Source organism: Vanessa cardui, chromosome 8, assembly GCF_905220365.1.
Source record: "Vanessa cardui chromosome 8, ilVanCard2.1, whole genome shotgun sequence".
In the NCBI taxonomy this organism is placed as follows: domain Eukaryota; kingdom Metazoa; phylum Arthropoda; class Insecta; order Lepidoptera; family Nymphalidae; genus Vanessa; species Vanessa cardui.
In genome coordinates, this window is record NC_061130.1 from 4,613,910 (window position 1) to 4,629,844 (window position 15,935).

General features: G+C 33.1%; 1 protein-coding gene across 1 annotated transcript in view; it reads left to right on the top strand.

The window, feature by feature from the left end:
• Positions 1-13,549, top strand: part of LOC124532058 (cadherin-related tumor suppressor) — a 118,179-nt gene extending 104,630 nt beyond the window's left edge. The window contains exons 4-9 of the mRNA XM_047106687.1: positions 2,319-2,520; positions 3,070-3,257; positions 3,687-4,109; positions 4,205-4,706; positions 4,853-10,211; positions 10,377-13,549. Of these exons, the coding sequence (XP_046962643.1) occupies positions 2,319-2,520; positions 3,070-3,257; positions 3,687-4,109; positions 4,205-4,706; positions 4,853-10,211; positions 10,377-12,963 (9,261 nt within the window). The 3' untranslated portion in view covers positions 12,964-13,549. The remainder of the gene's footprint in view (positions 1-2,318; positions 2,521-3,069; positions 3,258-3,686; positions 4,110-4,204; positions 4,707-4,852; positions 10,212-10,376) is intronic.
• Positions 13,550-15,935: the final 2,386 nt, after the last annotated feature.

Consider the following 15,935-nt stretch of genomic DNA (forward strand, 5'->3'; position numbering starts at 1 on the left):
CAGATTATCGCTCATATTGAGCACACGAAAATAGATCTTAAGGTGACGAATCTTTTCTTACCTGACTGTACATATGTGATACATGCTACCTGCATATGTCTTATATACAATGGGCATGTTTAGAAGGTGGTTTGGATGACTTCCACCACGTTAATTTTATGCATAAATATCACGATATGTTTTCTTCACCTCTGTGTATGATATAAATTTTTAACAAATTTGAACCCGTGATATTCTTGTGATCCAAGTGTCCATCTTCAGAGCCCCAATAAGAACTAACCAAAACCAATAAGAACAACCTAAAATTGAACTTTGTTTCGACCTGGATTACTTAAAATTCCCTTCGCGTATTAACTTATCTTAATTTTAACTAACACGTAATTACTTAGCTTAGGTTTGTTAATTAGTTAAGTTTAAATAATTCGCAGTTCTTGTAAGACGTTAAGAGTCACTTACCGGAATGCATTTTAGGCGTAAAAATAAGATACGGATAAGTTGAATTTATTACGAGCTCCGTAAAATATTGCATGCTGTTGATGTTGTAGGTAAGATGTGCAATTCAGAAACGAAGGGCGATGATGCCCTTGAGCGAGTTTTTAATGCAAGCTCGGTGAAAAGACCGTTTCGTCCGTAGAGTTCTTTTTATAAAGCGTCGATACAGCCCGGTTCATCTATTAATACTTAAATAAATTCTTAATACTATTACTGAGTGAATCGACTTATCTTCTTTGTATATTAACTTGAATAAATAACTCTTACAGTTTATTACTTTTATGTTGTTTTAATCATTGTATTAACTCTGTGATATTATTTAATATTTACACAATGTATAATTATGCTGATTGATTGCTAGGTATACTATAGTTTAAATGACAAGTTAGGCTTTTATGGGAGCGTGAAAATTAAACTTAAATCCTTAATACTATATATAACTTGAGTTACATTCAAATGTTTATAATAAGAGTCCACAAATCCGTTAAAAATACCTTTTTATGGTAGCTAATTCTTAGAGGCGCGCACTCTTTAGTATTTATTTAAGTAAGTAATAAATTAGATGCTTAGCCTGGTATATTGCGGTTTTTTTTTTATCTATAACACAGCTCAAAGCTTATTTATCTCGTTTTTACTGGAGAGTTTATCTTTACTAGCTTATTGTAGTACTTACCTGGCGTGCAGTAAAATGACATACAAGTCGTTAATTTTTTATAACCATAAATCAGCAGTTACCTAGACGATGTGCCAGGTTATACAATTCGCTTTGAAATTTATTAATTTTTGCACACTATAATATATTGTAGTAATGAAACTTTTATAGCAACTGCTATGAATTCTATTATAAAAATGAATGTATCTTAAGAGTTATTTTAAAATAATGCATATCATTTTGTCTTATTTTAATTTATGAATATAACCTTCATTAAAATATTCATAGATCACACTGTGACGTGCTGTATCCTGGTATTTCCCATAAGTAGGTCTATGCAAGGTATTATTTGATCCCGCTATTCATTCAAACCTGTTCGGTGCCATGAGCGCGGCAGACTTTAGTAAACGTTACTGCCGAGAATACTTTCGATTTAAAATCGATTTTATTAAAAAAAATCGATCAAACTATAAATTTATGTATTCAATTGATACCTTTATTTGGTTTAGATGCTATTTAATAGATAGTGTTCTCGTTTCTAAGTAGACTAAGAGTGAGTCTTGTTAGTTGGTCGTGAAATCTACCGGACCGGCTTAGTTAATTAGTAAAAACAATTCGCAGTACATTCGTTTTCTCGACCGCCCGCCAATTCCGCGTACCCCACTAGAGAGCTGCTAATTTCATCCCGGTACAGTTTTTTGGAGTCGCGCGTCATATTCGGCATTCGTTCACTGGATTCGCCATCGAAATTAAGGCCCGAACAATGTCTGACAAAGCGACCGTCGGCAAAACATTCGCGAGCCGGATTCCGAGGCCGCTGCCCGTTTTTTTTAACCAACCATCTCGCTTCACGATCTGAGAATGAGAGAGCTTGTCATAGTTGGAAGGCTTTGATGACCTATTATATGGCAAATCTGAATGCCAGACGGATTCTTAAAATGGTGATGTTATATTTCTGTACATCGAAATATTTTATTATTTAACATTGTTGGCGTATTTGCCTGGATATGTTATGTTATATTTTCGTATTTCATATTTAATTTATCAATGCATAGTTTAAATATTATGCAAAGAAACAGATATAATCATACCTCCGATGAAAATTCGTAACAATTTTTTTGTAATATATTTTTGTTGACATTTAATATGGACTTATTTGTAAATGAATTTTCAGACTCAACACTACATTCTCGTGGCGCAAGCGCAGGATAACGGGCATCCATCTTTGTCCGGTACCGTCACAGTCTACATCAATGTCATTGATCTCAACGACAACGCGCCAATTTTTGATCCTATGAGTTTTTCCAATGAAATCCTAGAAGATGTGCCAATTGGTACCTCTGTGGTCACTGTTAGTGCTACTGATATGGACGCAGGTATGAACACAATGGCAGTTAAATTATCTTAATTCAATTTTTCACTTGCAACAAATATAGTTTTCGTTTATGTAATAATTAATTTTACAACGAATTATACTTTATTGAAAATACATTTATTAAAATGGTAAAAACTAGGATACCTATATATTACTAATATTGCCTTACTTTTTACTGTCATTTGTTTATAAACAATAGCAACATAGGAGGTACTATGTTCATTTATTTAAATGTATACTTATACTTTTTATTATTAACAAAATATATGTAGTTATATAAAAATACAAAAAACATATATATTTCATTCAAAGTAGTACACTTGTTTATACATCGTTGGGTACCCCTTTTAAGCATATCAATACCTGAAGTAGAAGACACCACACAGTAATGGTATCTAATTTCGTGTATTATTATTTATATTATATTAATAATTTATATAGTTCATAATTCTTAATTTACAATTGAATATCCACAACTCATGGTTAACTTCCATTTTTAATTGAATGCCATCTAGAAAATTTCTTATTTATGTTATTTTATTGTTTACAGGACTAAATGGTAAACTGGTCTACAGCATAACATCTGGCGATGAAAATCAAGACTTTTCGATAGCCCCAAACGGAACGATAATAACTGCAAAATTACTTGATCGAGAAACACTTCCGTTATACAACTTGATCGTGACCGCCAAAGATTTGGCTAAGCCACCCGAACCTCAGCTGTCATCAACTGTACAGGTTAAATATATTATATATTATCATTACATAGTATAAAACAAAATCACTTACCGCTGTCTATCCCTATGTATGCTTAGATCTTTAAAATTACGTAACGTTATACTGGAAGAGGAAAGTTAATATGTATAATACAAGCACAATATAGTAGAGAAATACTTATAGTTATAGAAGTTTGCAATGTGATGTCGTAAATAAACAAATTCTGTAGTATATTTAGTATCAGCATTGCACCCGTGCGAAGCAGAAGCGGGTCGCTGGCATATTATATATTATTTAAATATTACTAGTTATGGACTTTCAGACACGATCCTTCCGTAACGTACATCTATACGTTACTTCCGTGTTAAAGAAACTTATAATAAACTAAGTGTATCCCTATTTTTATAAAAATTGCAATTAACTAACATATCGTATTGAATATCTTTTCAGGTTACAATACAATTGAAAGATGTCAACGATATGGCACCAGAATTTATTTCATCGAAAACAACTGCTATTTCTGAAAACATTCCCCTTAACACGGTTGTTATGACAATAAAGGCCATTGATAAGGACGAAGGTCGCAATGGATACGTTGAATATTTCATGGCATCCAGCCCAGAAATTAATGGATATTTTACATTGGGAAATGTTGATGGTATTTTAAGAGCAACTGGAAAACTTGACAGGGAACTAAAGTCTAATTATACACTGTCTATTTCGGCTAAGGACAGAGGAGATCCGCCTAATAATACTAAAGCAAAAATTTTTATAAAAATCCTTGATGAGAATGATAATAGTCCGGTTTTTGATCCAAAACAATATAGCGCTTCAGTACCTGAAAATGCCAGTATAGGAGCAAGTGTGCTACAAGTAAGTTTTAATAAATTAACATTGTCAGTTATTTTATCGTGAATATAATATTATTAAGGGAATTGGAATATTAATATTTGTTGTGTTTATTTAAGGTTTCTGCAACCGATATAGATGAAGATGCCAACGGAAGAGTTAGATACTCTATAGCATCTGGAGATGAAAACAGAGACTTTAGTATAAGCGAAGACACTGGTATTGTAAGAGTGGCGAAAAATTTAAATTTTGAAAGGAAATCTCGATATATACTACTGATAAAAGCAGAGGATTGTGCTAAAGACGACGTCAGATTTGATACCGCTGAATTATCAATTTCGATTCAAGATATAAATGACAACCCACCGACGTTTCTTGATTCTCCCTATTTAGCTTATGTTATGGAAAATGTTATCCCACCTAATGGTGGATACATATTGAAAGTACACGCCTATGATGCTGATTCTCCACCATTTAATAATCAAGTTCGGTACTTTATAAAAGAAGGTGATGCAGATATTTTTAAAATCAATGCTTCTTCTGGACAAATTTCTTTATTGAGAACATTAGATCGCGAAACTCAGGATGAATATACGCTTTCATTAGTTGCAATGGATACAGGTAATTATGCTATTATTATGGTATATTTTGCCATCATTTATATTAAGAAAACTTCATTATGTTTCATATTTTTAATTGTGTTTTATCTTAACCTTTATAATGCTAATGACTTCAGCTATATTCATTTTTTTTTCACTCATTTACAGGATCGCCACCACTCACTGGTTCTGGTACCGTCAAAATTATTGTTCAAGACGTTAATGATAACAGTCCTGACTTTCAAAGGCAGAGTTATAAAACTAACGTTAAAGAGAACTTACCACCTGACACTGTTATACTACAACCAAAGGCAATTGACAAAGATGTTGGAAACAATGCAAAAATAAAGTATAGTCTTCTTGGTGATAAATCAGAAAGATTCAAAATTGATCCTGTGACTGGTGTAATCTCGACTAATGCTACATTAGACAGAGAAGAATGGGATGCTTACTACTTAATAATAATGGCTCAAGATTCTTCAACTACTGACCCAAGAACTGCTACTGCTAACCTTACAATTATAGTCGACGACGAAAACGATAATACTCCTACGTTTCCTCAAACGATGTATGAAGTCTACATTTCTGAACGCACTATGCCAGGTGATTTTATTTTTGGCGTGAAAGCAAAAGATAATGATATCGGTCTTAATAGAAAAATAGTGTACGATTTAAAAGGTGATCACCAAAACTTATTTAGTATAAATAAAGACACTGGAGTTATTAAAGCGACAGAAAATTTAATAAAGTATAAAGATAAAAATAGATCGACATTTATGCTTATTATATTAGCAACCGATAGTGGAGTACTTTCAAGACAAAGTTCAACAGAATTAATTCTAATACCAAAATCCGGTAAAAACTTCCCAAAATTTACAGTAAATAATAAATTAACTTTTACATTTCCCGAAGACACGCCTGAAGGCGTTTTAGTAACTAGACTATCTGCGACATCACCCAAGAAACGACCAACGGGCTTGTTGCAATATTCTGTCGCCGGGGGTAATGTCGGTGATGCTTTAAGGATTGAACCAATGAGTGGAGAAATATTTATAACGGGGAAAGGTCTTGATTACGAGACAATGCCTCTATACGAAGTTTGGTTTGAAGTTAAAGATTCCGATAATCCACCTCTGAAGTCTTTCATTGAAATTGAAATTAAAGTTGCTGATTCAAATGATAATGCACCTGTCATCGAAAATGTTTTGTACAATGCAACAGTTCCTGAAGAAGAATCTCCACCACAAACAGTAATCAAAATTGAAGCACACGATGATGATTCCAATGAAAATGGACGAATATCTTTTAGACTTGTCAATGACTATGAAGAAACTTTTGTAATCGATTCTGAAAGTGGAGAAATTTTCACAAATATTGCTTTAGATAGAGAATCTATTGCGTTTTATGAAATTTTAGTGGAAGCTGTCGACCATGGCGTACCACAGCTTACAGGAACGTCGACAGTGCTTGTATCAGTTTTAGATAAAAATGACAACCCTCCAAGATTCACCCGACTCTTTAGCGTGAATGTCACAGAAAATGCCGAAGTTGGTTCATTTGTCATAAGAGTTACTAGTTCAGATTTAGATACGGGCCCAAATGCTAATGCTACGTACAGTTTCGTTGACAACCCCGGTGAAAAGTTTGTTATTGATCCTATAAGTGGTAATGTCACTGTTGCCAGGTCTCTCGATAGAGAATTACAAGATGAATATATTTTGAAAGTTGCAGCAATTGATGGAGCCTGGCGATCGGAGACTCCTTTGACTATAACGATACAAGATCAAAATGACAATGCACCAGAGTTTGAGTATTCTTATTATAGTTTTAATTTTCCCGAATTACAAAATAAGAATAGTTTTGTTGGCCAAGTAATCGCTACGGATAAGGATAAACAAGGCCCTAATTCTATTATATCATATTCGTTACAACAAACATCTGATCTTTTTACAATTGATCCAGCTACAGGCGAAATACTAAGTAAATTTATGATGAATTATAAGAGAACTTCAGTTAATTCGTCGCCTGAAAATACATATTCCGTTATCGTCGTTGCCACCGATAACGGTAAACCACCGATGTCATCAGAATGCTTGGTGACAATAAATGTCGTAGATGCTAACAATAATAAGCCGAAATTTAAAGATCATGAAAAATTAATACCCGTTCCTCAAGACGCCACTCTTGGTGAAAAAATAGTAAGACTAGTAGCTGAAGATACTTTAGATTTTGGAATAAACGCTGAGATCGAATATTTTGTAGCGGGTGGAAATGGAACCATATACTTTACTATTGACAAAGACAATGGATGGATCATTGTTTCCAAGCAATTTTATTATACTGGGCAGTATTATGAACTTAAGATAAAGGCAGTTGATCGTGGAGTTCCTCCTCAATTTGAAGAAACAAAATTAACATTTGTCGTTACGGGTGAAAATATTTATAGTCCAAGATTTACTGCATTGAGTTATCAAGTGATAGTTCCTGAAAATGAACCGATTGGCTCATCTATTTTAACATTGAATGCAAACGACGAAGATGAAGGACCTAATGGCATTGTAAGATATGCTATCACATCTGGAAATGAGGGTAAAGAATTTTGTGTAGATTCGGTCTCAGGAACAATAAGTATTCTACGCCCACTAGACTACGATGAGATTCAAGAATATCGACTGAATATTACGGCAAAAGATCTTGGATTTAAGCCAAAAGAAACTACAGCCACTATCACCATTATTTTAACAGACATAAACGATAATGCTCCTCAGTTTAATCAATCACAATATATTGCTTACTTGCCTGAAAATTCACCAATCAATAGTTTTATATTTAAAGTACAAGCTGTTGATATTGACTCTCCTAAAAATTCTATTATAAAATATCATATTTTGAAAAACGAAATGTTATCATTGTTTTATATTAATCAGAATACGGGCGAAATTTTTTCGCGAGAAATATTTGATTACGAAGAAAAGGCAATCTATAATTTGGAAATAATGGCTGAGAATCCTGATACTATAATGCGGAATATGACCGAAGTTGTTGTTCATATAACAGGCGTTAATGAATATTATCCGAAATTCATCCAACCTGTTTTTCATTTTGATGTGTCTGAGTCTGCTGAAGTAGGAGCAAATGTAGGCGTCATTCAAGCCACCGATCAAGACAGAGGAGAGGACGGAATCATTTACTACTTATTTGTTGGCTCCAGTAACGATAAAGGTTTTAGCATTAATTCACAGACAGGAGTAATAAGAGTTGCTCGATACTTAGATAGAGAGACACAAAATAGAGTTGTATTAACAGTATTAGCGAAAAATTCAGGTGGTATACATGGGAATGATACTGACGAAGCTCAAGTCATCATATCAATACAAGACGGTAACGATCCACCGGAATTTTTACGACATTATTATGAAGCAACAATTTCAGAAGGTGCTAATATAGGCCAAGAGGTTATTCAAGTGAAAGCAGTTGACAAGGATGTGCGTCCACAAAATAATCAATTCAGTTTCTCCATAATGGAAGGAAATACAAACCAAGATTTTAAAATTGATCCTCAAAGTGGTGTTATTGAAGTTACGCGGCAACTAGATCGAGAAACGTTACCAGTATACTCGCTCGTTATTGGTGCTACTGATACAGGTACACCTCCTCAAACCGGTACCACGACTGTCAAAATAACTTTAACTGATATAAATGATAACGGGCCCGTTTTTGATATTGATAACTTTGATGGTTTTGTGTATGAGAATGAACCCCCTAATACGAGCATCACTACTTTGTCCGCGAAGGATCCGGACTTACCACCAAATGGTGCACCATTTTCATACGCTATAATAGGTGGAAAACATCAGAGTTATGTTAAAGTTCATAAGCATACAGGTGTTCTATTAACCACGAAAAAAATTGATAGAGAAATTACACCATACTTAGACGTTCAAATTCAAATTGAAGATAGTGGTACACCTGTAATGCATTCTAATTATTCCATACAAATTAAAATATTAGATAGAAATGATAACCCTCCAACACCCAGATCAGCACATGTTTTAGTACATGCATTTAACAATAAAATACCATCTGGAAAAATAGCAGACGTTAAACCCAACGATCCAGACATAGTAGGTGATTATAAATGTAAAATTATTAAGGACCCATCTGACAGCACTTTATCATTATTTAGTATAAGAAAAGGATGTGATCTCTATACAAATGCTGTGAGGCCTGGTCAGGGTTATTCGTTTTCAGTATCTGGAAATGATGGCATACACAAAGAAGTTGTGTCGTCTATAAGTGTAGAGTATTTTTCTTTCGATAACAATACCGTTGAACAGTCTGTCACAACTAGAATATTGAATATGACAGCTTCCGATTTTCTAACACATTATTATAGAATATTATTAGAAATATTAAGAGTTGGTATGAAAAATAAAGAAAATATATATTTGTATAGTATAAATGAAGTAAAGGAAAATATAGATTTGACTATAGCTATTAAGAATATGAATACTATTTGGAAAAAAGAAAATACTCAGAATCACATAAAATCGAAGGAATCCGAAATCCGAAAGGTTTTAAAAAGACAAGTTATAATTCCATATTATCCATGTTCTACCCATCAATGTCAGAATGACGGTGTTTGTACAGATTCAATTAATGTCTTGGATGGCACCAAAATAACTGAAAGCGCCACGTTAATATTGTCATCGCCTCTGGTTCGTCACGATTATATTTGCCATTGTACTGATAGATTTATGGGAAACAATTGTGAAAAACGACAAGATCCTTGTTCACCTAATCCCTGTCAGTTTGGTGGTCAATGTCGGAAGCAAGGTCATGATTTTGTTTGTTCGTGTCCATCGAGGCGCGAAGGTAAGACTTGCGAACTAGAAAGAGATGACGTATGTAGTAGCAACCCATGCAAAAATGGTGGTTCTTGCAAAGAAAGCTCCGATAGAAATTCTTTCTTCTGCTTGTGTCGTCCAGGTTATCGAGGAAATCAATGTGAAGCTTTAGTAGATTCTTGTAGACCAAATCCGTGTATGCATGGAGGAATTTGCATAAGTCTTAAGCCTGGATACAGGTGCAGTTGTATTAATGGACGCTATGGTACCCATTGTGAGAGCTCAACATTTGGTTTTAATGACTTGTCTTATATGCAATTCCCTGCTTTAGATGCATCAACAAATGACATAACAATTATATTTGCAACAACAAAGCCAGATGCTTTACTATTATACAATTATGGAGCACAAACTGGTGGCCGATCCGATTTTATCGCAATAGAATTGCTTGGTGGAAAACCAGTTTTCTCCTTTGGAGGTGCAAGAACTTCCATAACATCTGTGGCCCTTACTAATACAGATAAAAGCCTTGCTGATGGAAACTGGTACAAATTAACGGCAACAAGAAACGGGCGTGTCATATCACTAAGTGTAGCTTCATGTACTGATCATGGTGATGTTTGTACTGACTGTGATCCAGGGGATGATTCTTGCTACGACGATGATACTGGACAAACAGGGTATGTATATTTTTATTGAGCATGTATGATGTATATCAATAACACGAATAATATATTTTTAATATATTTTTCTTAATTAGATATTCATTGTAAAGTTACAGTTTGACATAGAATAATGTCATTAAATATAAAAAGTTTTTAAATATATATTTTTTTCATTTACAGAACCTTAAATTTTAACAACGAACCGTTATTGATCGGCGGACTTCATAAAGCTGACCCAGTTTTAGAGCGTCCAGGACAAATTCATTCCGATGACTTCGTCGGTTGTATGCATAGCATAACAATAAATGGACGTGTATTAAACTTGACTAATCCTCTGCAAGCCCGGGGAGTTGAACCTAATTGTGGACGTAAAGAAAAAGGAGCTTGCTATAAAGAAGATATTTGTGGTATTGGTGAATGTTTTGACACTTGGAAAAATCATTATTGTAAATGTGACAACAACCTTATTTCGCCAGACTGCTTACATTCACTTCAAAGTATTTCGATCGGAGAAAACGGATATCTAACTTACGTAATATCGGAAAAGCATAGGAGAATGCAACTACTTGATTCATTTTATAGTGGAAGTACAATTTGGGATAAAAAATCTGGCAAAGGAATCGGTAAATTAAGTAAGTCTAATAATCCTGCTAAATCAATATCATTTCTCTTTAGAACTCATAAAAAGGATGGAGTGCTTTTTTACGCCGCTACTGACAAATATTATACATTAATTGAATTACAAGGAGGAAAAATAAGTTATACTTCTAAACAAAATACAATGGTCAATATGAGTCAAATAGAACAAGTTGATGTAGCTGATGGAAATTGGCACAATATCACATTACTAGCATTTGGACGTATTATCAGATTAATAGTTGATGACAAAAATCTGGGCGAGGAATTGGACACAGCTGGAGTACATGACTTTCTAGATCCATATTTAACAACTATATCTTTAGGAGGTATTAAAGCCGAGTTTATATCAGCTTATAATAAGTTCGAAGGATGTTTAGCGAACTTTACAATTCAGAACGAGGTCCAACCATTTATTGGGAATGGGACTATTTTCAAGGAGGTAGTTAAAACGGGCAAGATCCTCTCTGGGTGTCATAGTGCATTTGGTGTTGGATTAGCTCAAAATCCAGATCCTCTAAGCATCGGAATTACTCTTGTTATATCATTTTTCATAATACTAATTGTTGCCATTTTCGGCTCATTTATTGTATTTCGACTGCGCAAACAGAAAAAAGAAAAAGGTACAGTTACCGTTGGAAAAAATAGCATGGTACATACAAAACAAAATGGAGGTCCTGCTATGCTTAACGCGCCAAATTTAATAGCTGGTACGAATGACAGTCTAATGAATAGAAATGTTCATAGCAATGAAACTAGTCTTAATAGTTACATAACTGATAATGCAGATATCATGCGTAACGTAGGTCATATTGTAGGACCTGAGTTACTATCCAAGAAATATAAAGATCGAGAAATAATGAACTTGGATGCTCCTAGACCTCAGCGACCGGATATAATAGAACGTGAAGTAGTAGGTAAAAGTCCTGCTCTAAGAGAAGATCATCATCCTTTACCAACTCCCTCTTCTAATACTTCCCACCACACTCATGATCATCCAAGTGGAATGGATATTAATTCAGAAGTACCGGAACATTATGATCTAGAAAACGCGAGTTCAATAGCACCTTCAGATATAGATATTGTTTATCACTACAAAGGATATCGTGAAGCTAGTGGTGTCCGAAAGTATAAAGCAACTCCACCGCCAATTGCAGGCTACCACCACAAACACCAAACTCCTCAACACAGACATTCCCCACATCATCCAAGTGGATATCCACCCAGAGTTCTCTCGCAAACTTCACAACATCCTCCTCAAACAAGGCAACATCAGACTACTCCTTTAGCTAGATTATCACCCAGTAGTGAATTAAGTCAGCAGCCGAGAATACTTACTCTTCATGATATATCCGGGAAACCACTTCAAAGTGCTTTACTAGCTACTACATCTAGTTCAGGAGGAAAAGATGCTTTGCATAGTAATAGTGAACGAAGTTTAAATAGCCCTGTCATGTCCCAGTTAAGTGGACAAAGTTCTTCCGCTGGACGTAAAACTCCCAGTGCTGCACCGCAGGTTCCACAGGTCGTGACTGTGGGAACTGGCCTTACAGCAGAAGAAATTGAGAGAATGAATGCAAGACAACGAACGTCTAGCCTAGTCTCGACTCTCGATGCAGTGTCGAGTTCAAGCGAAGCACCTCGAGTTGGTGGCGTCGGCCATCACATGTCACACAGGCACCATTCACCACAAGTTGACAATAGGAGTTCTACTGGTTCAGACGATGAAAGTGGAAATGATAGCTTTACATGTTCTGAAATAGAATACGATAACAACAGCATAAGCGCTGATAAACCAGACGATGTAAGGAGACAAAATGCTAGTAGTGGAAATAATAATAAGAAACCCATACTGCCACCACCCTATGAAAGTTTTGATTCGTCATTTCGGGGTTCATTGAGCACTTTAGTTGCGTCTGATGATGACTTAGCGCCACATGTAGGTTCAGCTTTGTACAGACAAGCCAACGGATCACCAGCTTCGTTGGGCTGGAATTGGGGATCAAATTTCGAAAGTATGATAGGCGTTTTTCAAGATATCGCTGAGCTTCCAGACTCAGTCAATGGTCGAATGTCTTCCTCACTACGATTGCCAAATGGAACACCGAAACCGTCCGAGGAATACGTTTAGATAATATGTTCCCACTGTAAATAGGTATTGATATTTAGATTTAAAAACTTTGTACAAAATTGTTAGGACCTTGTATCAAGGTCTTTGTAATTTCTTTTTTCTTGCCATAATTGTTGAATTATAGGTTATAATGATTAAGCATTTATATTAGATGAGCTAATATCGTGAACCTCATTGTGTATAATTGTCGAATAATGTGTAGATATTGTAATAATAGGTCTATTTTTTATATCAATGATAGTTTTGTACAATGCATTAAGAAGACTATAATATGTAAATCGGTTGATAACAAAAATAAATAGTGATGTGATAAGGAGAAATTAATAATTTCATAGTTATTATATACAAACTAGAATATTGGAGTTTTGAATAATTTGATTATAAATGCTTTAATGAAAAAGTAATAGAAGTGTCTGAATACCTGTGTACTTGTGTATAGATACTTGTAATCTAAACAGACTATGTATTTTGGGTGCTATAATGCAATTTTGTAATAGCCATATTAATTAGTGAACAACGTGCCAAATGTGTCTTCTTTTCAAACGAACTGACTGATTATATACTTATATGTAAATAATAAACTGAATTAAATTATTTTATCTTATTATTTAAATAAAATTTCCCTTAATTTTTTTATGAATATGTTAAAATACATATAAAACGAATATAGTTCACGAATAGTCTAAAACTTATCCAGTATTACTAATTCAGTAAAAATAATGAAGTGCTTCTATTTTCATTATTATATTTGGAATTAAAATATTGGTAACAATTAAAGTAAAATGAGTATATTGTTACTATAGTAATAGGAGGATAAATAATAATATATAATATATTGAATCATGAATGAAGCAATGAACTTTAAATCTTAAAAAAGGCGAATAGTAACTTACATATAACATAATTAACTATATTTTAAATGTATATAAATAGTCTATGAAACGTCTGTCATTTTCTAAATGGTTTATCTCAACAATTTATTGTTTCACAACACCATACTACGTTGACCAGAGACAGAGTTTACAATTTTTAAAGTAATTAACTACATCAAAACATAACAAGTAAACTTAACTAACGAAATAAATAATTTACTTATGTATTTTATTAAGTCTAGTTTTGATACACAGCTAAAAAAAAAATCATGTGCCCTTTTATTATTTACTTTTAAACTAAAAAAAACATTGACTCATTTTTTTTTTGCTATTAACAAAACAGACCATTCTGTTATAATCTAGGGATGAATTCTCTTTTTTAGCCAGTTCTTTGTTTTAAAACGAAGCTGTTTTTTAAATATCATTCTTCTAGATTTGGCAATTTTAGATTGGTAAAAATTCTTGGTAAAATAAATAATCTGTAAAAACATGACACTACCCCTCAAAACACACTTATAGCTAACAGCTATTTTTTATTACCAATAAATAAACGAAATAAATTAAGAATCCAGATTGTGACATTAACAAACTGACATCGAACTAAACGATCAATTCGCTTGTACTGTTTATGTTTCTACAACAAACCCAATTTATTCGTGCACTATATACAAATGATGTACACAGAGTTTAATTTTTTAATTCTTAGAGGAAATAAAAAATCTCATATTACATAATATTTACTGTTAATATATAAACATAAAGTAATAAATATAAGATAATAAAGGATTACACCCAATACATAGGCGAAGACATTCTAAAAGTAACTATAAAATAATAACATGTGAAATACCGATGCAAAAGATAAAATGTACTTTAATTGATTTTCAAATTTAGAATCGTCATTTATTTTCATGATTAAATTAAATTTTAAGCAAACCTTCTTGCTCGGAAAATAGTTTCTATCAAGGCCAGGCACTATTATTTTTCCTAATTTAAATATTCGAATTAATTTGAATTTGTAAAATTAACAAAATATTCCTCTACGTTACGTTTCGTTTCAATTTCACTATCAGTTAAGGCCTTAAGTATAATTATAAAGGGAACACCGTTAACGTCTTAAAGTACACTCTAATGTGATAAGGTGACAATACATGCTTCTACAGTTGTTAATACCGGTAATATTTACATAATTTGGAACAGCAAAACAGTGGAGAATCATATTTTTGATTTTGTTTTTTTAATTTTTTTATAAACGTGTCATATTTGTACGTTTATTAAATAATAAATACCTAGACACTTGTAATAAACGTCGCTGAACAATAATACAATAAATTATACGATCCACGATCATTCGACCCCTGTGTCTTCCTCTAATCTTCCTCAAAAAAAATGCTATCTAATGCAAAAATTGTTTTTAAATAATATAAATAAATTCAACCAAACCAACAAATTATACATAACTAGCGGTCCGCCTTGTATACAAACGGGTTCAATTCATTAATAAGGCAATGATATTATACACACATTTAGAATCTGATCATTACTTCCCTCACCATTTTAATACAAAATAATTCACCTCTTCATAACACTCTTTCATAACTACAGTATTTATATGACTATTGAATAACAAGATTTTAAGCTGGAAAAGCTCAATGTGAAATTTTAATGCCAATTTTAAATACCATAATATTTCGATAAGTAATTTTTTTGGTTGGGTTATACTATTAAGATTTAAGTTTAAGATAATATGTATTAGTATATTATATTATTATATTGTACATTGTTATGTAATAGTATTTTTAAGTGAATATGTATTAGTATATTTTTAAGATAATGTATATTATGTAGTTATATTTGTATGGGCCACGCCTGATTTAAATAAATAAAATAAATAATAATTTTCATCTTTTGAACACATAAGAATTCCTGAAAATTTTACTAATAGTAACCTCCACATTTGCGTATAATCAAATTAGTTCACATTCTTGTATTCCTCATAACTCACGCTCTCATTATGAAAAACGGAATTATAGCTTGCACCGGAATTTAAAATTTATTGAAAAAAAAATTAAGGGTAATATGTATTGAGAGCAACGATTA